Raw genomic sequence first — 24,453 nt, 5'->3', positions numbered from 1 at the left:
AGGTAACTACTCAGAGGCAGCCAACATGAAACAGAGCTGTGGGCAAGGCAGCTCATGAAAACCAAATAGAATTCTTCCCCCTTTCCGTTGCCGTCATGAAGGAACTTCTGATCATGCATTTCTAATACATGCAGATTCCCAGAAAAATGGAGCCTGGGGATTTGCACCAAGATGCTGATATAATCAGACATGCATGTTGAGGCGAAAGATAGCAGTGCTGACAGCTTCAACCTGGCATGTAATCACCAGTGGCAGCTCTCACACAGCTCTTAAAGCAGGATTTCCTCTCCCTTTCTGTTCCATAGTAAAATAAGGAACAATTCTAAAGGAAACAAACCTAACTGGGGCCCCTCAAAAGGGAGCATTTCTTTTGCTATAAACTCTCTCTAAAATAATCCATGAATGGTTAAACAAGCCAGTATCCATGGTTTATTTAGGGAAGAGTTTCCCAATTGGGTATTCTTTGATTGGGCAGAAGTGAGGTCCTTGACAATAAATCACCTGCTTTGGACTACATAGGTTGGCGCCTATCCGAAGTATGACTAATTATTTCAATATGGAACAATATATTTCACTGAAGGTAATAAAACTAGTATTTTTAATACTTAGGCATTTCCTACAGTTAGTTTACAGCACCATTAACTATAACAGATGAAAGGAATCAGCACACTGCCATTATTATATCACTCATTCACATCACCTGCTCTCTCTCCACATTAATATTAATGGATTATCTAACTCATGCAAATCACCAGTGTACAACAGTCTCTCATTGTTTCCAGCCTAACAAAACCAACTATGGTATCTCTTTGGTATTAATTCAGAAATCAATTAAGTTACAGTATCACAGAATTGTGAATGTTCCAGAATCTACAGCAGCAAATCACAATTCTGCCACCAAAAAATCAAGTGAGGACTCCATAATTGGAATCAAAAATCAGAAATTAAACAGCTAGTGCAATACTAGATGCAACTATCATCACCTTAGCATTAAAATCATAAACAAAGCAAATACCTGTAGATAGCTGTATTAGCTCTACCCTATCAGCAAAATTCAAGAAACTATGAATAAATGCTTAATAATTCATTTATTGCATTCACTCTATACATGGATCTCTGATTGTTATATAGAGATACGAGTTAACTTGGTTAACTTCAGGGGTGGGATTCTACCAGTTCGGACTGGTTCAGGCAAACCGGTAGCTCCGAAGATCAGCTGGGAGCGAACTGGTTCGCACAAGCAAGTGGGCCCGTCCGCCTGCACCTGCGCTTTACATACCTTTACCTTCTCAGCGTCATGTGGCAGAGTGGATTGCCACATCTTAGCTGTTTTCCTTCCCAAGCAGTAATCCGGAAGGTAAGTCTTCTCTAAACGCACACACACACTCAATGAACTGGTTGTTAAACCGGTAGGATCCCAGCCCTAGTTAACTTCCTATAATCAAAACTGACTAACCAATATGCCATTTTAGAGGAGGCCAAATTTGAATCTTGGAAGAAGTAAATTTTTGCCAACAATTCTTTCAAAAGTTTTGAACATTTCAAAACAGTCATACTGCATATTTCAAGATATTAGAATGTCTGCCACAAAAATATTTGGGACACGGTTTACAGAGATTGCCCTGAAAGATTTGCTTCACATTGCAATGTGTTCACTGTAGAATAATCTGAACTAAAGGGTCCCCAGGCTATCAATCCTCCTGCCCAACTTCAAGAAAGCAGGCTAAGAACATAGAGGTCAATAATTGAAGTACACTGAATTCCATGAACTTCATAATTTATAGCAAGCAATCATTTTTCTTTTTTGTTTTACTCATCAAACAGGCTGTTACAACATGTCTGCAAAATTAAATGTGTTAGCTTTGAAAATGTCACAAAAAACGTATAAGAGAGAGAATCCAGAAATTTGCTTATACAAAACATGGAGTAGGCATGCATTTTAAATATTCACAAACACACACACACCGCACACACATACCTTACACATTATTCTTCACATCCATTCAAGATGCATCCAAATTAGCATGTCATATTAATTCCAGAAAACCGGAGATTTCCTTTACCGTTATAAACAATTGTTATACGAGGGGTGGCATCCAAATCTGCGGAAGACAACTTGGAAGAATATCCCATTACTGTGGCTACAGAGAGACCCATCAGATAAAACAGCACATATTCTTTCATTTTCCTGGTCAACCAAGGCTGCTGCTCACAGGGCAAGACAGCCCTTTTCTACAAGTTTGCCGTCGATGGTTGGAAAAGTTTCCTGTTGATTCTACATGTGGCATCACAGGTTGCAAAGAAAATCCTGAAATAAAAAATAAAAGTTTAAATTAATAATAATAATGCAATATTCCAGCACTAATAGAATTGTCTATCCTATGCCACCTTTCAAGTCAGACATTTGCTATGAATTTAACCCGTACCTTTTAAAAGATGAACTTCATTCAGCCTAGATCTGTGGAGCTATACAGCAAATTGAATGTGCCCTTCAAGTTTCCCCCAAAATGGAAAGATACAAAATACAGTCTGAGTACTTTGCATGGTTTAACCTTGACTTCCATATGACTGTATAACAGTTACCATATTTTCATGAAAGAAATAAAGGACAAACTTGAAAAGGGGGCAAATCTGAAAGTGTATCATAAGGATAAGAAAACTGTTTAGGTTTATAACTTTCCCTTACAAATGAAAATTCAAGGGCAAAACCCAAAAATAGACAACAGACAAACCTAAAGGAAATGAAGGGCTGTCCTTTATAATTAAGGACATATGGTCACTGTTCCTGTAGATCAAGCAACTTCTACATCCCTGTTGAACAGTTCCTCATCCCTGTCTCACCTTATATCCTGTATTAAGCCTCAGTTTTGTCCTATATTTTTCCCCATCATTTCAGGCAACCATTCTTCTGTTGTCAATCAATCTGTCACGTGTGGAAAACTGGCTTGCTGCTCTGAAAAGCCACTGACATCATAGCCCTAGCAAGACATTTTAAAAACTATTTTACTTTCCTAGATCTGAAAATTACCCTCATTAAATCCCAATGCCACAAACAAATAGATCAAATGCATTGGATCCTCTGGGGATAAGCTCTTGAATGTTACAGAAACTGCTCTTCTATTGCAGTGAGATTACAATAGTTTCAATTAGAAAATATAGCTGAATTATTACATAACTTATATTATATAAATTTTAAAAAATGGAGGAAAAACAAGCTAGTTGTAAACAATTCTTTTAAGGATCTTATATATGACAAAAATGCCTAAACATAAACGTAGAAATTGCTTAGGTGAAAATACTGAGAAGATACATTTAAAAATTTTCATTTTTATGCTTTATATCATTTGTGCTTTAATACAAACCCACAAAAACAGTAATTGTTTATTTAAATTAAGATTTATTCATAGAAAAGGAATAAAATTCTTATGTAGCTCTGCATTTCGTTGCTATTAATACTAGGTATTTTTAGTACCAAAATTGATTTAAGAAATACATTTTTAATAACCTTCTAAGACAAATTGATGTTATTGCTTCCATATTGCATTTTGGAAGTAATTATCAGATATTAAAAAACATTGGACCAGGGGTGGATTGCTGCCAGTATTACTGCCGGTTCAGTGTGTGTGCAATTTTGCCTGGAGCACAAATGTGGCACTTCACTCCTACACTAAGGCTCTGGTGACCCTTCTCCTCCCCCTCCTTCTTACGACCCCCCTGGCCAGCTGTGACAAGGCCGTGAGGGTGTGCACAAGTGGGGAGATCCTCCTCAAGTGAACATACATATAGGCTCAGGCCAAAGTGCAGCAAAGCAAGGCTGCCGTCGGTCACGGCCAGGTTGAGGCAGTGTCTTGGGGCAGAAAGCAAGGGACCAAGGCATGCCCAGCACCAACAAGGGCTGGAAGAAGCTCCAGCAACAGTGAGGTGCCAGAGAATCAGCTCCATCCTCCGCCATAGCCCTTACCTTCTCAGGCCAGGGGAGAGTGACGGGGAGGGGAGAGTGAGCGGCGGGATCACCCGACAGGGAGCCACAGCAGAGTGCCCAGAGAGCCGCATGCAGCTCCAGATCTGCAGGTTGCCAACCCCTGACCTAAAGTATATGTTAACAAAAATCTTTTAATATCTTTTTGCAATCATCCATTACTTCTTTCTGTAACAACATTTCATGTAGTCTCCGTGTGAAAGAATTTTCTTTTATATATTTTCTTTTTTAAATCAAACTCAGAGGATTATAATCTTAAAAAAATCTGACAGTACTTCTAATTTAGAAACCTTAGTATCCAAGGTCTTTGAAATCCAGTTAATTTCTATTCTTGACAAGGTGCTATGCCTTTCTGAAAAATAGGTACATTCTCTGGAGTTGTCATTTTGCTCTTTCCATATATCAACCAGTCTTATATTGTCAATCAAAACAAAAACAAAAGCCAAAACATTTTGGTAAACTACCTTGAGTGGTTTTAATGCTTTTCTCAGAAGTTCTATCCCATTATGTGGAGATTATGCAATTCCAATTCCCCATCAAGCACCAGTTTTTATAAGAAACCTATTAATCTTTCCATACATCATGTACAGAACAATACATCATTCTCATTTGGGGCATGAATTCCAATGTCTTCCAAAGTCTTAGCCTGATGCAAATTAACTTCCACTCTAGCACATCTACCATGCTCATCAGTCAATACAAATTCTATTTTTAATTGGAGATTAGCATACAAAACAACTCTATTTCTTTTCTTTTATTCCTGCCCCCCCCAAAAAGTCTTCATCCAAATTTTCATAAACCAAATATTTTATGTCCTAATAAATCCTGTAAGCAAATTGATATTTAACGTTTTTCAAATACTATTTTTTTCTCTTTTGAGAAGCATTTTCTCAATTTATATTCCACGTCAAGCATTTGTAATCCATAATCAAGCCAAACATTTAGAAAAAATCAATACCTGTAGAAATGTAGATCTAATTCAGTACCATCACTTTCAGTTTCCCGTTGGACCTGTTGAAGTTTTTATGTAGTCTTCTCTGACATCTCCATTTGAATTTTCTATTCTCTTCCTTGAATTTTTGTAGAAATTATCTTCTCTTCTGGACAGAATTTAGTCAAAATCTTTGCTGTAGAAAAATAAAAATTACATTTTAAATTTGTCCCCTCAAAATGGGTTCTATCTTTCAGTTTAAAAAATACATTTTTTATTATTTGTGATCAGTAAAAGTTTGACAGGAATTTATTTAAACACATTTCTTTATATTGAGTTATATGAACTTCACTCTTGAATTAAAATCCTTCTGCAAAACTTGATCCCTTTTTCTTCTTATTGATAAAGTGTACCTTAGAACATTTCTTATTCTTAGAAATCTTGAATTTTTTTCTATAAACTTTATCAATTTCTGCATCTGTATTTTCCACTTCCGAATCTCTCCCCCCAAATGCCAAGTCTTTAATATTTTCTCTAATATCCTCTTCAGAAGCCTCAAACAAAATTCCTTCTCTCAACTTCAACAGAGACAAGTTATCTAATTTTCTTTCCAATTTTTTGTTTATAACTTCTGCTTTACTCTCCAAAATCTCCACTTTGTCATTAATTTGTTTCACATCTCTAGACACTCATTTTACAGGGTTTTCTCTCTTCTTAACATCCTCTTTCATCTCCTCTTTCATCATTAAAAGTCTTTCAGCCATTCTTTTTTCCATAGCTACTGGGATCAATTTTGTTATCAATAGTTCAGCAAATTTACTGGCAAGTTGTTAAAAAAATTTTTGAAGAAAATATGACGTAATTCCTCTTGCTGCATATTGCTCTAACAATCCTCCCTCCCCCCCATTTTGCCACTTTTTGAGTTCTTGCCATTGTATTAGAATCCAAATGAAAAATTGTTGCAAACATTGAAAAGGAAAAAGCAAGCTTTCCCCACTTTTTTCCTCTTTTGTCTCCCTGTACTTTTAATACCTTAGTCTCTAATGCCACTCAGTAATTAGTCAGCATATAATCCACATCTGTATAGTTACAGTCAACAATACAGTTGGTTCATATTATGCTTATCTTTATTTTTATTTCCACCAGTTGCCTAACTATTTAATAATAACCAGAACACACTCCCATGAAGGCCCAAGTTATTTATCTAATTTAATTCCAATTTATTCAAAAGCAATCTTTCAGAATAGCTGTCCCCTTTATCTGTTTTAAACTTTCTTACATCATCTCCTTGCTAAGCTTAAGAAATTCTTAAGTCTTTAAAACAGGTATGTCAAACCCGCATTGTCATAGCAATAACTGATGTATTGCAACTTTTTCCCCCTTCGCTCAACTAGGCGTGGGCATGGCCAGCGCAGGATGCATCCGGCCTGCAGCCAGGAGTTTGACCGCCTCGCTTTAAAACTTTTTTTCCCTGTTGCTTTGAGATAGAGGGGAAAAAAACCCTCCTTATCCTGCCACAAAAAAAATATCTCTTTAACTGTAGGTTAATTAAATCCAAAATGAGTAATAAAAGAGTATCAGTTTTACAACTATATAATGGTTATGAACCTTGATGGAATCCTTTGACTCCCAGCTGCTCAACTCATGAGTCTATTACAAAAACTTCAGTTTCAAGGAGCAGCTGTCTAGAGTGTAAATAGGCAAGCTCACAATCAGAAAGATTTTGTCAACCAACATTAATCCTCTGGTCACCATTCTCCTCTGTAATATCATCCCCACTCCTTCAAAAATATTTATAGTAATTCACCATGAATCTCAGTGGAAACTGATCAAAAACACTTCCTGAAATGGAATCTGTGGATGACCCTGGGGAACAAGGGGAAGAGATGCTGCCTAAGAAACAATCAGACAACAACCAGACAAGATAGGAAGAAGCTCCCAGTGGCTTAATTGTCAGAGAAAGAAACTTAGGAAGCACCAGCTCTAATGGATTATGCAGTTAAAAGTAGCAGCAGGAAGTTAGTACTTTTAGACGTGCAAAATTTTGTAAATGTAGCCTTAAAATAAAGTAGAATTAACTCATCAAATTGTTTTCGGTCTGGTTTACCTGGGAGGGTAACCACTTCCCTTCTAATCCCCTAACTATATTCTGATTCTACTAATTTTTTCCACATAATTGTTAGGAGCAAAGTCAAAGGAAATTTAACTGAGGAATCACTTGCAATACCCAAGAAAAGAGAATTTAGACACTACAATTTTTCCCCCTTAAATTATGGCAATTATTTGATTCATAGATTATTGGAGAAGTTCTACACAATTGTTTCTCATCCTTGGCTATTTCAAGATGTGTGGACTCCATAGCATACTGGCTGGGGAATTCTGGGATATGAAGCCCACACATCTTAAAGTAGCCAAGGTTGAGAAACACTACTATACTCTAAAAAAGATTCTAGATGGAAAGCAGATGTGTCAGAATCTTGCCAAATGAACAAAAATATTATGGAAGCTCCTGATTTGAACAATACAATCATATCCACAAGAAAAATACTGACTGCACAAAAGAAGAGTGTATTTGTTATACAGGAAGGTATACTATAAGCAGTTTCTTAGCTGACTGCCTCAGGGTACTACTTTAATAAAAACTATAATGCAGCAGGATACAGAGAGAAGTGTGATATATTGTTACAAGTGTTACCATGTTATTATCATATGCATTAGTTATAGATGTTTGCTTCTTGTAGATACACATCCACACCTTATGTCATGTATTGTATTTGTGTAATGGCATGAATTTTAAAAAAATAGAATATATCAAAAAAGAGGCTGAAAATCTGGGTGGGTCTTATACATCGAATACAGAATTTTTTGCCTCCTGAAGCCCCGCCCCTTCACCAAAATGGCCATGTATACCCTTATGGAGGCTTTCAGAGAGCTCATGGGGGCTGGGGAGGGCAGAAATGAGCAAAAAACGGGCCATTTCCCACCCCCCAGCAGCACTCTATAAGCCTCCATAAGGCTATGCATGCAATTTTTTTTGAAAAAAACGGGCCAGTTTTTTGGTTGTTTCCCCCCACACACCCAGGAGCACTCTGCAAGCCCCCCACAAGGCTATTCATGCCTTTTTTGGGGGGGATAATGGGCTCATTTTCGTGAAAAACAGAGTGCAAAAACTTTCCAAAAGGAAAAAAAACTTTTTTTTTCCTTTTGGAAAGCTCTTTAACTGATTGATGAGAATTACATTGATCAAGTGCTGTGCCTGCAGGAACACCTCTATCTACTGTATTTCTCTCTATCTCTATTTCTCTCTCTCTATCCCTCTACCTACCTACCTACCTACATACCTACACACACTCTTTCTCTCCCTCCCTCCCTACTGTATTTCTCTATCTCTCTATTTCTCTCTCTATCCCTCTACCTACCTACCTACCTACCCATACTCACTCTCTCCCTACCTACCTACTGTATTTCTCTCTCTCTCTCTCTATCCCTTTATCTACCTACCTACCTAACTACTCTCTCTCTCTCCCTACCTATCTACTGTATTTTTCTCTCTCTATCGCTTTCTATTTCTCTTTTTATTCCTATCTACCTTCACACACACATACAGACACACACAAACTATTTCTCTCTCTCTCTCTCTAACCCTTTATCTACCTACCTACCTGTTGTGGGCCAGCAGGAGCTGTTGGAGCTGCCACCAGACTCCGACAGTGAGGGGCTGTATGAGTCAGCTCTGGAGGATCCTGGACAGGGTTCCGACTCCGAGCAGGGTGCAGAGAGGCTGGTTGGCCACCAGGAGGCACCTGAGCCTTGGAGCAGTGGGGAGGAGACAAGGGAGAGTGAGCCGGAAGCCAGTAGTGAGTTGTTCCTGGATGCACGCCACTGAAGAGCTAATAGGCGTCAGGAACAATTACACAATTACATGAGGTAATTGCACTCACTGATGGTCATTAGGCTCCTCTCCAGACTATAAAAAGCTACTTGTGCATAGGCCCCTCTTTGCAGAAGTCAACACAGAATCGAATGTCGGAGAACTTTGTATGAGGCTGGATTTCTGCCAAGCCTTATCTGTGTTTATTACTGCCCAAACTTGTCTGTGCTGGGTTGCTGCCAAGGACCTGTTTGTCTGTTAATTAAATGCCGTAATTTATCTCTGGCTCAGAGTGTGCTTTGGTGTGGAACAAGGAGGGTCAGAACACCTACCGAACTACTCTCTCTCTCTCCCTATCTACCTATTGTGTTTCTCTCTTTCTCTCCCTCTCTATCCCTATATCAACCTACCTACGTTTTTAAAAAATTGCCTCTTCAAAACCTTGGTGCATCTTATACTCTGGTGCATCTTATACTCCAAAAAAATATGGTAAGTCTCTCTCAAACAACAACAAATAGAAGAAAACTTTGTTCTGAAAGAATATAGTATACACAATGGGGAAAGCCACAGAATGAAGGTTTGTAAGAAACAACCAGACATGGGTCTCAAAACATGAAGAAATCCCTCAAAGAGGTAATTTCCCAAACAGTGATATAATATATATAAAGTAACATCTACTCACATCTGAGAAGTTCCAAAAAGGACAAAAACAGTCACACAATGCCTCCTACTGGTCAATGTAACTGAAACATCAGACTGTATGTACATTGTGTAAAAAAGGGGGTGGGGGTAATGCTGTCTTTTTCTAAGATGGTGGTGGCGGAAATAATCTAAAGCTCTATACTGTGGGGCATGACATAATGAAACATCAGTATCTCTCTACTCTGAGTGCTTAAAGGAAAGTGGACTGTATATACCACTCTGATAGCTCCCAAAACAAGAGAAGTAAGTGAAGCACTGGCACTTGAATGGAAAGGTACCAGGAAATGACAGAAGACTGCCTTTCTGGAATTATAAATCAGTGGGAACTGTAGTATCTTAGAGATCAGACAGAAGGAGATACAGTTCATGATACTTACTCTGCCTCAATTTATTCTGCAGTGTGAACCTAATCTGAACAGATAGATATGCAGATATAAGTGTGAGGGGTGCTTTTAGCTGTGAAGTGAAAAATAGAGTGTTTGGTTCTATATGTCCTGAGTTCCTGGTTAAATAAGCACAAGACATAACACTGGAGTCATAGAAAGACCCTGTTTGATCTTCCATGTGACAGAACTAGAAATACTTATTAAAAAGTATTTGCAAAATGCTAAAATTTCATCAAAAAGACATTGCTAGGCCAAGCAAGCAAACTCTAATGGCAAAGAGATCTTTTTCTTCAATATTAAAGCAATTCTAATTAACAAGTTAAAAGCTGAGAAGTTATTCATAGCTTAAAAGCTAGAAAACTTTGCTGAAGCTTTGGATTACATAATGGTGTGATATAGCAGTCATGAACAAACTTATTAATGTTACATATACCGCTAGAGAATTCTAGAGAAAAATTTGCTGAAGCTTCACTCTCTATGTTTTTAAGAAATTAAAGGCAAAAGGCAAACGTCACCCCAACCCACACTGCCTTTGAATAAGAAGCAGTTGTACTAGAGTCTAGTCTAAAACTTATTTGGGTGCCTTCCAGATGGGTTGCCAAGTCAACTTTCAGCAATCCTGGCTAGCATGACCAAAGGAATTCTGGACATTGTAAAGCTAATACATCTGAATGGTAACAGATTAATTGTCCTTTACCTAAAGTTCTTGTCATGAGAATATAACTATTACAATATGGTGATCCCCAAACTAACTTGTGAAAAATGATAAACTAGTTGATATGCAAAGGAATTAGATAGAGCCATGATGGTGAACCTATGGCACATGTGCCACAGGTGGAACGCAAAGCACACAAGCCGTTACCCCAACTCAGCTCCACCCTGCATACGCACATACCTCCTGCCGGCCAGTAGATTTTTGGGTCTCTGATGCACATGTGTGGGGGAGGGCACATGCAAGAGATGCATGTACACTGGCAGGGGGCAGGGGAGTGCGGGCATGTGCAGAGGCGAGGGGAGTGCGGGGGGTGCAGCATGCCACCCTGTGCCTCGTTTTTGATCCCAGGAGGCTTCAGGGAGGCCTGCTAGGTCCAAAACGGGGCATGGGGAGTGCAGTATGCCCCCCTGTGGTCCATTTCTGGTCCCAGAAGCCTTCAGGAATGCCTGCTAGGCCCAAAACAGGGCACAATGGGGTGCACATGCATGGGGGGGGAGCACGAGGGTGTCATACATGCACAGGGGGATAGGGCATACTGAGGTGTCAAGCGCACATTGCATTATGGGTGTGGGTATGCATGCGTGCACTTTCGGCACGCGACTACAAAAAGGTTAGCCATCACTGAGATAGGGTGATCTATGCAAATCTTAACACCAATGATTAAGAAGTTATGTAATTCAAGTCTGGATTCAAGCAATTCAATTTATATAAAGAATCAAGTAAGACTTCACTATTGCTCTCATCTAGTGGTATGCATGACACATTAAATAAGAGGGGAAGAATATGGAAAAAGCTTACTTTTAAGCATGGCTCTCTAAGGCAACACAAGGCGATCTGCAATCCAAGTCTTGACTCACTGACTACTATAATTTTTCAGACAATTTCAGCATTCAGCTAACATAAATAAACTATGGAAAACTAAAACAAGCTTTTATAAATACTGTATAATAAAAAATGATTGCAGTCACCAATGAACAATTCAAAGCCTGGCAAAAGGAAAGAGTGGGCGTCAAGTGCAATTACTGAGGAGTGGATTCCACAGCCTGGGAGTAATCTAGGATAAGACCTTTTTCCTGTACACTAGATATGCAGGTTTCTGACAGTAGGACACCTTCAGAAAACCTCAGAACTAAAAGGGTTAATAGATATACAAAAGGCTAGGCCCTAAACCTGGCATGTCCAACTGTTTGGCTTGCCTGGGTCTCATTGAGGAATTTACTTGGGCCACATATAAAATATATAATTTGTGTGTGTGTGTGTGTGTGTGTGTCTGTCTGTCTGTATGTATGTATGTATGTATGTATATTTTTATTATACAGTACTTATAAAAGCTTGTTTTAGTTTTCCATAGTTTATTTATGTATAAATAACATTAAATGTTATTGTGGGTTCGCATTTCTACCTGTCCAAGGCTGCATGTAGCCTGTAGGCTGCAGGTTGGTCATGCTTGCTGTAAACCATTAAACCCTTTAGAGGTCCATAACAACATTTTAAATTGTGCCTAGTAAACAATAAGCAACCAACTTTCAGCATTTGTTTTCCCATATTTTGCACCAGCTAGCAGTCTATCTTGCTAGTTCCTGACATTTTTAAGGTATCAACAAAGTATGTGATCAAGAATGGAATATATTTCCAAACCAACAAGGAACAATAGAAGCTGGCACAGTAACTGGAATTATAAAAGTATGCTCCTTGCCATAGCTGCCCCCTGCCCTTCAGTGACAACTGAGGATCTAATCATTATTCCTGACTGTAAACCTGCTCTTTTAAGGGAAGTCCAATCCCTTCCTGAAAAGTGTATGCCTCCATTCCAAAGTCCAGTTTCTTATTGATCATCAGAACCTTTATCTGATCTTAATTTACTTTTGTTTTCCCTCTTCTAGCCCTTCAACATTATATGAACTTTACAAATCATTACTAATTGCTTCTTTGGAAATAGATGGCATGAGCAGAAGGACTGGACAGCATCAGCATATTAATGGTACCCCTCTTAAAAACTCCAAATGATTTCCAACAGTACCTTCATTTAGATCAGGAGTTGGCAACCTTAAACACTCAAAGAGCCATTTGGACCCGTTTCCCACAGAAAAGAAAACACAGGGAGCCACAAAACTCTTCCCATGCCTGACTATTTCCCTGAGCGGCCACAAAACTAGCATATGCAGTTGGAATGTTCTGTTTTGTTTTGAAACTTTTCTTTTCACGGATTTATCCATGGTTGGCCTACTAGGGGTCAAAAAGCTCAATAAATTGCATGATGGCGGAGGTCGCTCATTGACAGTTCTGACACATATTTTGAATGACAGGGAGTCACAGCAAAGGGATGAAAAAGCCACATGCGTCTCCAGAGCCACAGGTTGCTGACCCCTGATTTAGATATTCAACAGCATGGGGACAAAATGGAACCCTGGTTCAAAAACTAGTACATTATCAAATAACAATCTCTCAATACCACTTTCTGGACATAGCTGTACAGAAGACAGCAACTACTGAAAACATTAAACGTATCAGATGATTTAAAAGGATAGCATATTTGATAGCACTGAATGTCATCAAGGACTGTTAATCCCAAAAGTTTATAGTGTAGAGAAAAACAGGAAACAAAGATCAGAAACAAAAGAGAAAGTAAAAGTGGTAAGGCATCAGTTGGATGATTTACCCACCACTGGTATGCAGCCTAGCAGATTACTCAATGGGAATTATCTTGATAGAAGAAAAAGTTTGCCTACCTTGGAGGCATGATCAAAATAGATAGATGACAATTGCTACTCCAATGTGGCCCATGATAAAGAAAATGGACAAATGTTGGAAGAAAGTGTGAAGGTTTTCTTATTTATTTAGATATTTAGTTCTTTAAATCAATTTAGGACTTTAAAAAATCACTGTGTCCAGAAAGTCATTATAGCACTCTTGGCCTAAGCAACAGAATCAAGCAAGGACCATCTCATCATAAATAATTGCAATACAAAGCAAAGTATCATCAATTTTTGGTTTCCTATCAGAAAAAAATGAATTCCTTGCTGTGGCCAAATGAGGCCAACAGCTTTGTACTTGAGAAGAGTAACATCTGGAGAAGAAGCCCAGTTATGTTTTTTGATCGTTCAGATGGGTAGAAATAGGCTATAAGAATTATGTAGAACCAAGGCAGGGGACTAGGGTTCCTCCAGATGTTGTCAGAGTATAACTTCCAGCATCCATGATTATTAGCTGCTTAAACTGAAGTTTAATTATATCCTACTGTTGAAAAGAGATGGGTTTATATACTGTGCTAAACCATAACAACTGTTTTTTAGTTGGTGTACAGCCTGGAGTTTGCAGGTCTTGCCTGCAAATACAACTCAGGGGTAGAAGCAGCTAACCTATTGCATAATAATTGAAAGGGAAAGGATTTTGAGACCAAGAAGTTGAATGAATTCTTTGCTTTTGTTTTCACTGCAGAAAAAAAAGAGATAAAAACTCTGTTCCCTGAATAGACATTTTTAGAAATAGAAGCTGAGTTGCTGAGTGAAAGAATGGTGTCAAGAGAAGGAATTCCATTTAAGGCTAATTGACAAGCTGAAAACAAACAAGCCGCCCATTCCCGATGCTGCCCATCAACGAATTCTTAAAACTGCTCAGATGTGAAATTGTTTTGATGATGTACCTCATTTAAAAAGACATCAGCAAACAAAGTAGCCATGGTATAAGAGAGAGTTCATCTTCTGAATCAATAATTTATGAAGCATAGGAAGCCAAGAACAAGAATAAATTGAAAGTTCTCATAATGGAGAATGTAAATAGTATCCCTCCATTTCATGAGCTTTACTAAAACCAGTGTTTGTTTACTAGTTCACAAGTGTTATGGAATTAGATGTGAGCAGAGAGATGGCAAAATTCGCTAATGACAACAAAGCACTCTAAAAGCATATTTCCACACAGAAGAATAACTTACCTTTAAAATTAAAAATTTATATAACCAATTATTGTCATGCTGCAAGAGACAAAAGTGCTAACCATAGATTCAATGAGGGGCTGGTGCTGATATTGTCAAACAGAAATCTTGGAATTAAAGAAAAAAATCAAAATAGTTATTCTCTGCTATTTAAAAGAAGATACAATAGCACTGGACCTCTTCAGATCAAGCATTTATTTTAAAAAGCTTCTTCATTTTGTTAAATTGTCTAGAACAATGATAAAGCAGTCTTTAAAAGATAACTCTAATGATTTGAATATTCTATAGGCATTTATAGTTTTTTTAATTTTTTTAATTTTTAAACATAAAAGACAACATAAAAAAAATCTCATCCATTACATACAGCATGTCGTTTGGTTACAAGCATTTGTGCATCCATATTTTCAATTACATATATAATCACAGATTTTCCATCTAATATAACTAGATATCTCACTTTCATTGTACAACATATATTCAATTATGATTAATATTTCTTTCTTTTCAACGAATCTAATTCCCTTGCATTCTTTTTTTTATAATTTTTTTTTTATTTTTGTTACAAAGACAACACATACCCACAACAATAAAAAAAAACAGAAAAAAACCATCATCACATATAGCATGTCATATGGCTACAAGTCTTTTAATATTTATCATTCTTATACATTTATTATTTTATTTAATAGGTTATAATATACAGTTTGGGTTGCTTTGTTTACCATCCCTTCCTCCTGTTATAACACCACCTTATTTTCCCTTTCTTTTCTCCCTTCCTCCCTTGTCTACTTTCTTCCTTCCTGCTCTCCTTTCCCTTCCTTCTTCCTGTACCTTTCCCCTACTCTTCCTCATCCCCTTCCTACCCTCTCTCCTCCTTCCCTCTTTCTTTTCACCCTCTCTCCCTTCTCTACTTTCTTCCTTCCTCCTCTCCTTCCCCTTCCTTCTTCCCTTGCTTCTCCTTCGCTCCTACTCTTCCTCTTTCCCTTCCTACCCTTTCTCCTTCCTTTTCTCTCCCTTCCATCTTCCTTTCCTTTCCCTTTCCTTTCTCCCTCTCTCCCTTCTCTACTTTCCTCCTTCCTCCTCTCCTTTCCCTTCCTTCTTCCCGTACCTTTCTCCTACTCCTGCTCTTCCTCTTCCCCTTTCTACCCTCTCTCCTCCTCTTTCTCACCTTTCCATCCTCCTCTCCTTACCTCTTTCTTCTTTCCCCCATCTTCCTTTCATTCTCTACTCCTTTCTCCCTTTCTTTTTCTACTATTGTTGGTGTATCTATTTTAAATCTCAGTTTATGTTTCCTTGGGATGGTACTTCCGCCAACCCAAATTTAATTTAGTATCATTTCTTATTCCCTTACCTTTGCTAATCTATCCTAACTACATTTCCCCCCACAGACACACTTTGTATCTCCCTATTGTATATATACTTATATATTTGATACACACAACAATAAAAAAACACACAAAAAAGCACAACAAACATATGTTATAAAAAAGTATATCAGCTGGTTACAAAAAGTTTTTGTGCATCTCTTCCATTAATTCATATTAATTCAAATGTCATAACTCAAATGTTTACTATATTAACATCATCATACCTCCACTTTTAGTTGACTACAGTTGTTTAAACATCCTTCATCCTTAACTATACCAAAAATTCAATCCATAACCACATGCTGGCATTTCATTTACTTATTTATAAAATCCTCCATTAACATTAAGTCTAAGGTGACCAGACGTCCCGCATTTGGCAGGACAGGCATGCTTTTTCATAATTTTTCCCGCGTCCTGGGCCTTCTCAAAAGATCCCGCTTTTTAATTTTGGCACCTTCTTCGATCGCTCGCTCCCCTGCCCCTCCTCTGCCGCTCGCATGGGCGGGGTAGTGTAGCGAGTGAGCGGGCGGATGGGTGGGGGAGCAAGCTCGCCTTTCCAGCCCCACTTCCACCTGGACAAGCCCTGGGAAAGCCTCTGCCTCTCCGAAAAGAGCCACCTGTGTGTGTGGCCCTCGGCGGGATCTGGAAGCAGTGCCTTTCCACCAAAGCATCCCTCACGCACTTCGGGGGTGGCGGGCAAGGCGAGCGCAGTGGCCGGAGACTCCTCCGCGGAACCCCTTCCCAGCCTGTCCTGGCTCTCCTGACTCCCGGGGCCGCCGCTTCTCCGAACTCACCCAAAAGACGGTGGAGTAAGTGACGAGCATGGGAGGGGTAGCGTAGCGAGTGAGCAGGCGGATGGCAGTGTGATCGCCGCCTGGGAGCCGCCAGAAGCCTTCTTGCCCACCACCAGCTGCACTGCAGCTGACTCGCCCCGGGCGGGCTGGAAGGCTTTGGGCGTCCGAGCGGGAAGAACCGCGAGCGGATGGTGGTGGGATCGCTGCCCAGGAGCCGCCAGAAGCCTTCCTGCCCAACACCTACTCTCCCCGGACTTGTTTTGATGAGCGCGGGGCGACTGACGGTAGTTTGCGCCAGCCACGCCCGCTAAAACTATCGTCAATTGCCCCGTGTTATAATCTGGCCACCTTACCCAAACGTGCACGACCCGGAGCTCCCTGCGCCTAGCTGCGTGGCACACATGCACGGGCATTCAAGGAACCCGGCGTTTAAAAAAAAACCGCCGGATTCCTTGAATGCCCGCACATGTGCGCAACGCAGCTAGGCGGGGGGAGCTCCGCTTGGGATGACCCAGCTATGGAGGGGCAGTGACAGCAAGTCGGGCAGGCAACATGCTTGCTGATGAATACGCACTGGACGCCGCAGGGGCCCGCAGCCGGGTGCAGAGCCAGCCACTGCTGCAGGGATCAGGTGCTGCTGGGTTCCTGCGGCGGCGGCAGCAGCAGCAGCAGTTAGCGTAGCAACCCTGCATTGCTCGTAATCTTGAGGCTCCACACAAAAGGGCCGAACACAGAGGAAAGGAAGGGGCGTCGGGCATCCAGATGGTGGAGGGAAGCAGGCAGAAGCAGACGCAGCAGCAACAACCATGCTGCCCGGGGTGGGCGCGTTCGGCACCAGCCTGACCGCCCAGGTCATCATCCCACTTCTAAAGGATGAGGGCTTCGTGGTCAAGGCGCTCTGGGGCCGCACTCAGGAAGAGGCAGAAGAACTGGCCAAGGAGATGAGCATTCCCTTCTACACCAGCCGGATAGACGAGGTCCTGCTGCACCATGATGTGGATTTGGTCTGCATCAACCTGCCGCCTCCCCTCGCCAGGCAAATCGTGGTGAAAACTCTGGGTGAGTCTCCGCTGAGAGCTTGGCGGGCAGCTGGCTGGACTTCTAAGAGGTGGGGGGGAGGCGGTGGAAGAAGCGGCAGCTCCTTGAAATGGAAAAAGGCCTGCTTCCCCCCCCCCCCCATGAGACGCCTTCCACGATAATAGGAGAGGAGAGCCAGCCTGGAGACAGCAATCAATCAATCAAATGACTCGCTGCCCTACACCCTCTACAGTCCCTCTCGTCTGGCTAGAATGCCAGCGAGTGTTGGGCTGAAGGAAGGAGGGATACACACACTCGCATTCTCCCCCTCCCTCCCTCCTTCCCTCCCTCTCTCTCTCTCAAATGGCAAATCCGAGCAGCCGCTGCTGGGAGCCCGTCCCATGCCTTCTCCCAACCCCCACACCCCTTCTCTCAGCTACTTTCTGCCGTGATTGCTGTCTACAGGCTGGCTCTCCTCTCCTATTATTGTGGAAGGCGCCTCATGGGGGGGGGGGAGCAGGCCTTTCTCCATTCAACAGATCCAATATACAGAGTTTTATTTTTTGGCCCTAAAAATATTGTCACTGAGGATGACAGAAATTTCTTCATCATTGCTATTGACCTCAAGTAGCAAATAATTAAACATGGTTTTTAGTGTACTTAGTTAGCCATCTGCTTTTTAACATTACATGGTATCAGTTTCAAGAATGCATGCATTCCTGAAAACTTGTAACAAACTTGTTGAAGGGCCTATGAAATATTTTCTAGTTTAATGTAGAATAAGTATTCTTAATAAAAGAAAAAGTCATTTTTATTTAATCAATTGCATTCCTTTTTATAATGACATTAATTAACTAAACTGGAAATAAATCTATGTTTTGCTAGAGTTTTAAAATTAAAAAACCTTACATTTTGTTACTATTATTTTAATCAGAATTTTGCCAAGTGAAATTATATAATGGTTCCTCATGTCTCTGTAATCTTCTAAATTTCATCCAGAAGTACCACAGAATCTGCCATTTTCAGCAGAATGATGCTGATGCTAATAAAACATCCTGATTTTTGGTGAAAGGATGGAAAGAGGAAGGAAGGAGGAAGAGAGATCTAAAGAACAGAAAGACAGAAGGTAGATAGGCAAGAGGAAGGAAGGAAGGAGAAAGAATGGAAAGGGAGGAAGGCTAGAAGGAAGAAAGAGGGAGGGAGGGAGGGAGGGAAGGAAGGAAGGAAGGAAGGAAGGAAGGAAGGTGAAAGGAGGAAGGAAGGGGTACTTCCACTTGTAGGCCTGGGATTGAATGCAGGAGGAGTCTCTCCATAGGATCAGCTGCTCCTCTGATCATGGTCTATGAAAATGTTACTGCCTGCTTGATGCAAATTTAGACAGATGGTGCTTTGGGCTGCCCCTCAAATCCCCCCTTTACTCCTCCCCCTGTAGAATTCAGCCCCCTGAGTTTTGCCTTTGAGGGGCATGTGTGGTTATGGCGGATGGAGGATGAGAGGGGATTGGGGACTTTTGTCCACCTGTGGAGTTCTCCCCATGGACAGGATGGGATGTTGGCATGAAAGGGATCCGGGCACAATCTCACCTGTTCCAAGTAAAGTTGCCTTTTGCAATTGGCTACCAGTAATCCTCGACTTACGACCAGGATTGATCCCCCAATTTCTGTTGCTAAGGGAGATGTTTGTTAAATGATTTTTGCCTCATTTTGTGACCTTTTATTGCCACGTTAAGTGAATCATGGTGGTTGTTAAGTCAGGAACATAACTGTTTAGTGACCAAAGTTACAATGGCATTGAAAAAAGTGACTGATGACCATTTTTCACACTTAGCGACCATTTTCACACTTAGCGACCGTTGCAGCATTTTCATGGTCACGTGATCAAAATTTTGATGTTTGCCAACAGTTACAATTTATATTTGTAAATTGTAGTTATGTTGAAATAAAAAAAATATTACAATACTATTTTTGCGTTGTATGAAAATTTTTGTTACTCCGTATAAAATTTTTAATCAAGCCCCCCCCCCCCCCGCCCCCGGTCAAAGGTGTCCTTCTTTACCAATCTGAAAATCTGGTCACCTTAATTAAGTCCTCATATCCTGTTTTAGCTAAACATCCATAATATTTAATACCAAAGATTTCTAATCCTCCATGTATATAATTTATTATCATTCTCCTTTCTTTATTTAATTATATCCTATATCATAGCATTTTCCCCCTATTAGTTAAGATTTAACTGTATATAGTTTTATTTTATTTTTTTATAATAATTATTATTGTTATTAATAATCTTTATATATAGTCCAAATATATTTCTAAACTTCCCTTCTCATATCCAATTATTACTTATCATATCAACTAATTCCCTTGCATTCTTGATTGTCTATTTAATAACGAAATACCTTTATGTAATCACTTATCTCATTCTGAATATTTTTACAGTGTAAAAGAATTTACCAACTGTTTATGTTTATACATCACTACTTTCAATTATGCATAATCCGGCCAATCATCCATCAAGTATGCTTATGTTCATTGTTGTCCTTGTACATTATACATTCAAACAAAAATGTTATTCCTTCATTTTTAAATAAAGTATTCTAAATACTCATTTCATATATGTACCAATCTTTCATTACTTCCTTATTAAAACTATTTATCAACAACAAAATATCTTTATAATATACATCACTACTTAGAGTTGTGCATAATATCACCGATCCTCTATCAAATTTACATAGATTCATTATTATCCTTATCCTTCATTTTAAAAAGGGCATTGGTACTTACCTGATACGCCTTTTCTCATAGGGGGGGGGGAGTATCCAGGATGGGTTGACTTTATCCTCTCGTTGATTGGACTGAGTCATCAGAGCTCTTGGTATAAGTCCCTGGTCCACCAGGCTCCACCCAGTTTATTGACAAAGAACTCTATCCAACTCATTGAACCATCCACTCCAGACCTTGTTAAAGCTTCTACTTTTTATTGAATCCTACTTTGATCATGTTATTACAACCTACAACATAGTAAATGTTACCTTATCATGACAGGGGGGGTCTGGATACTACCCCCCCACACTATGAGAAGAGGCGTATCAGGTAAGTACCAACGCCCTTTCTCCATAGTGAGGGGGAGGAGTATCCAGGATGGGACGTACCAAAGCCAAACGTCCCTAGGGTAGGTAATAAGTTGAAGACCCCTGGCCAAACTAAGCCTGGTGAGATGTATCCCCTGCCCTGTGGACAGCCTGTAGTACCCTGCACTCAAACGAAGCCTCCACCAAGGCAAAGGTGTCCAGCTTGTAGTTCCTCATGAAGGGTGAGGAAGAAGACCCTGCGGCTGCCCTACATGTCTCCGTCAATGAGGCCTGTGTAGTCCCGGATGCCGAGGTGACTGCACTTCATGTGGAATGTGCTGTGATGGGGCTTGGTGCCTGCATGCCCTGGGACTGGTAGGCTGTAGCGATGCAGGTCCTCACCACCTGCCTATTGTGGTGGAGGTCACCTTTTTACCCAGAGACCACGGTTGGTAGGAGACCAACTGGGCCTCGGACTTTCTATTTGGTCAGGTTCTTCTGAGGTAAATCCTCAGAGCCCCCCTTATGTCTAGGGTGTGCCACTTCCTCTCTAGGGGGTGAGCAGGGTCCGGACAGAAATTGGGCACACCCAGGTCCTGTAATTCGTGGAAACATGAACCCACCTTAGGTATGAAGGAGGGGTCCAGCCGCAACACCCCTCTGTCCTGGTGAAAGATGCAGAGGTCATCCTTCGTGGACAGGGCCTGCAGCTGTGATGTCCGCCTGGCAGATGTGATGGCCACTAGAAACACCACCTTAAGGGTTAAAAACTTTAGAGACATTGTTCGCAATGGTTCAAATGGAGCCCCCTTAACGCGTTCAGCACTTTATGCAAGACCCAGGAAGGGCACCTGTGTAACGTGGGTGGTGTGAAGTTGGACGCCCCCTTCAGAAACTGACTTGCCAAAGATTGTTGACTGAGTGTCTGGACTCTACTGCATAGAAGCACTGAGGAAATGGTCGAGACTTGTCTCCTAAATGTGTTAGGGTCTAACCCCTTGTCCAGGCCTGCCTGAAGAAATTTGAGCACTAAGGGCTCTATCCCCTTGATGGAAAATCTTTCCTCCTTCAGGATGCTCCGCTCAACTGCCAAGTGGTCAATTGGAGCCATTGGGATTCCGGGTGTTCCAGTGACCCCGGCCTGAGGGAGATCCTTTCCTGAGGAATCCTCCGCACTCTGTCCCCAAATAGCGACTGAAGGTCTGCAAACCATGGCCTCCTGGACCAATAGGGGGCAATCAGTACCACCTCCGCCCCCTCCCAAAGAATTTTTGGATGACCTTGGGAATCAGGGGCAAGGGTGGGTAATGATAGAGCAGTCCCCGAGGCCAAGGGCATAGGAGGGCGTCTGCCCCTTCTGACCCCTGGCTTTGGTACCTGGAATAAACCTTGGGAGCTGGGTGTTGTGGGGGGTGGCAAATAGCTCGACTTCCGGGTGGCCGAAGTGGTCCATCACCTCTCTGAAGATCACTGGATGCAATCTCCACTCCAAGTTGTCCACTTCCGCCCGGCTAAGCCAATCGGCTCTGATGTTGTCCACCCCCGCTATATGTTCCGCCCTTAAGGAGAGAACATTCCTTTCAGCCCACTGACCCAGCCTTTTGGCCTCCCACATGAGGGCCTTTGACTTGGTCCCTTACCTGCCTCTGAGTCTATCAGAGCCCCTAGGTGAATGAGCCTAGTGGAAAGGTAGAGTTGGCTTTTAACCGGATTCCCCAAGAACCCGTGCTCCCTCAGGATTGGCAAGGTGATATCTAGATCCCCTAATGCCCCTTCAAAGGAGGATGACTGTATGAGCAGGTCATCTAGGTAACATAGAATCCTAACTGGAATCTGCCTCCGGCTCGCTGTTAAGGCAGCCATTACATTGGTGAATTCTCGCGGGGAGGAAGACCGGCCGAAGGGCAAGGCCTGGTATTGGAAGATGACCTCCCCCAGCTTATTGATGTCCTGGTGCGCTCTGACCTCGGTAATGGGGATGCGTTGTTGCAGCTCCTGCAGCCAGAGCAGAGGAGACCTGTTGAAAAATAAGGCGGTGGTGGCGGCCTTCACTGCCCAGGCGGCTGCCTGATGCCCTCTTCGGAGGGTGAGGTCCACCTTCCTTTCTTCCAACTTCAGAGCCTCCTCAGGTTCCTCTGGCAAAATTGGGGGTGTATGCAGTGCCAATGCCGGGGCGCCTCTGGTGGGTGGGATAGCACCCCCTCCATGGCTTGATCCACATTGAGGAAGGCCTTGTCTGTGGATGTGAGCGTGGGGTCCAACGTGGGAGTGGCCCCTTGGCGCTTGACGGATTCAAGAAAAGCCCTGGAAGTTGGCACTGTGTTGGTCTCAATGGCCTGCTCCTCAAATATGGTTTCCGCAGAAAACTCCTGCTGCTGAGGTAGTGCCTCTGCTGCTCTGTTTCCAAAACTGGCAGCTGCTTAACCCTTAAAAAGGAGAAGTTTATATAACAAAGGCTGGAACAACCCAGTGAAGGTCAGCTTAGGAGGGGGCATGCCTATGTCATCGGATAGTTATGTCTGAAAATTGGGGGGCCCTGTGGGAGCTTGCTGGCTGGGGGGCCCTGCCTGCCTTTAGGGGGGGCAGAGGCTGATCTCAGGGTGGCAGCATGGGGGAAGGGGATTGCCACCTCTGAGGGAGACCCCAAAGACTAGGGGTGTCAATGGGGATTCTTGCCTGCAATATGGTTGTCTCCCCTGTAATCCCACCTGCTGTAGGGTCTCCAGGAGCCTTTCTTTTCTTTCCCTGGCGTGGGATGGATTTGAGGCCATTTGCCCTCTTGCAAATCTGTTCCAGTCTTTCATGCCTCCGCCTTTCCTATTTAGATGGCTTGGGAGGCTTGTGGGGCTTGTGACCCCCCCCCCCTGCTTCCAGCTCTGCCCTGGGGGAGAGGTGCTTCTTTTTGTCTCTTGCCTTTCCTCCCCCGCTTCTCTGGGCCGCCTGTGGGATGATCACTAACCTCGTGGGACTGCAGGCTGTTGTTGCCGGTACCTGTGTCCTGCCAGTCTCCTGTTGCCTCTGGGTGCTGCCATCTTGGAACACCTGGTCCATTTTGGCTTCAAGATTGTGCCTGTGCCAGGAGACGAAGGTGCCTCCTTTGAATCTTCTAGCTGGGCGGCTTGTGCTCCGAAGAGCTGCTGCGCGCCTCCGCTGCCGTTTTCTTCCCAGGCCGCTGGAGTCCTTGCTCTGCCCGTGAGCCCCCTCCAATGAGGTGGGTCATGTACCAATGGGGCAGGCGCTCTGCAGTGTTTGCAAGGCTCCCTTCCAGGGGGCAGGGGCCTCCGTGCCGCCCTCACCTGTCCATTCTCTCAATCCGCGGCACTTGGGGAAGTTTCCGGCGCCGCTGGCGTCCTTGCGGCAGGACTTGCCTTCCAGAGGCTTGTGTCCTCCGTCTCCTGCTCGCCCGGCAAATTCCTTTCTAAGTGTTGCTTGTCTCTCAGAAGCCTGGGCGGCAGGCCGCCCCCTGGGGGGCTTTTGGCCAATCCTTACAGTCCAGAGAGTTGCCAGCTCACCTAGGATGCTGTAGGAGGGAGACACTGGAATTTTCCTTCCTTCCCTTTCTTGAATATCTTCGACCTGTCGGAGATCCAGGAGGGTCAACCGTCCAGTTGAGTGTACTAAAAACTGGGTGGAGCCTGGTGGACCAGGGGCTTATGATTTTGATTTGATTTGATTATATTTATATGC

The 24,453-nt window shown here is 42.2% G+C and overlaps 1 protein-coding gene across 8 annotated transcripts in view; it reads right to left on the bottom strand.

Annotated features, from left to right (window-relative positions):
- Window positions 1-24,453, bottom strand: part of SEMA4G (semaphorin 4G) — a 127,185-nt gene that overhangs the window by 65,116 nt on the left and 37,616 nt on the right. For 5 of the 8 annotated variants that reach the window (XM_032226014.1, XM_032226019.1, XM_032226022.1 and 2 more), the window contains exons 2-5: window positions 4,938-5,106; window positions 3,962-4,087; window positions 2,842-2,978; window positions 2,064-2,308 (exon numbers count right to left, since the gene is read on the bottom strand). In XM_032226014.1, coding sequence (XP_032081905.1) covers window positions 2,064-2,184 — 121 coding nt within the window. In that variant the 5' untranslated portion in view covers window positions 2,185-2,308; window positions 2,842-2,978; window positions 3,962-4,087; window positions 4,938-5,106. The remainder of the gene's footprint in view (window positions 1-2,063; window positions 2,309-2,841; window positions 2,979-3,961; window positions 4,088-4,937; window positions 5,107-24,453) is intronic. The other 3 variants (XM_032226018.1, XM_032226017.1, XM_032226015.1) reach the window with 3 other exon arrangements.

The sequence above is a fragment of the Thamnophis elegans genome, chromosome 10 (genome assembly GCF_009769535.1).
Source record: "Thamnophis elegans isolate rThaEle1 chromosome 10, rThaEle1.pri, whole genome shotgun sequence".
Taxonomy (NCBI): Eukaryota; Metazoa; Chordata; class Lepidosauria; order Squamata; family Colubridae; genus Thamnophis; species Thamnophis elegans.
Note: the sequence above shows the minus strand (reverse complement) of the source record. Positions and strands in the feature narration are given on the sequence as shown.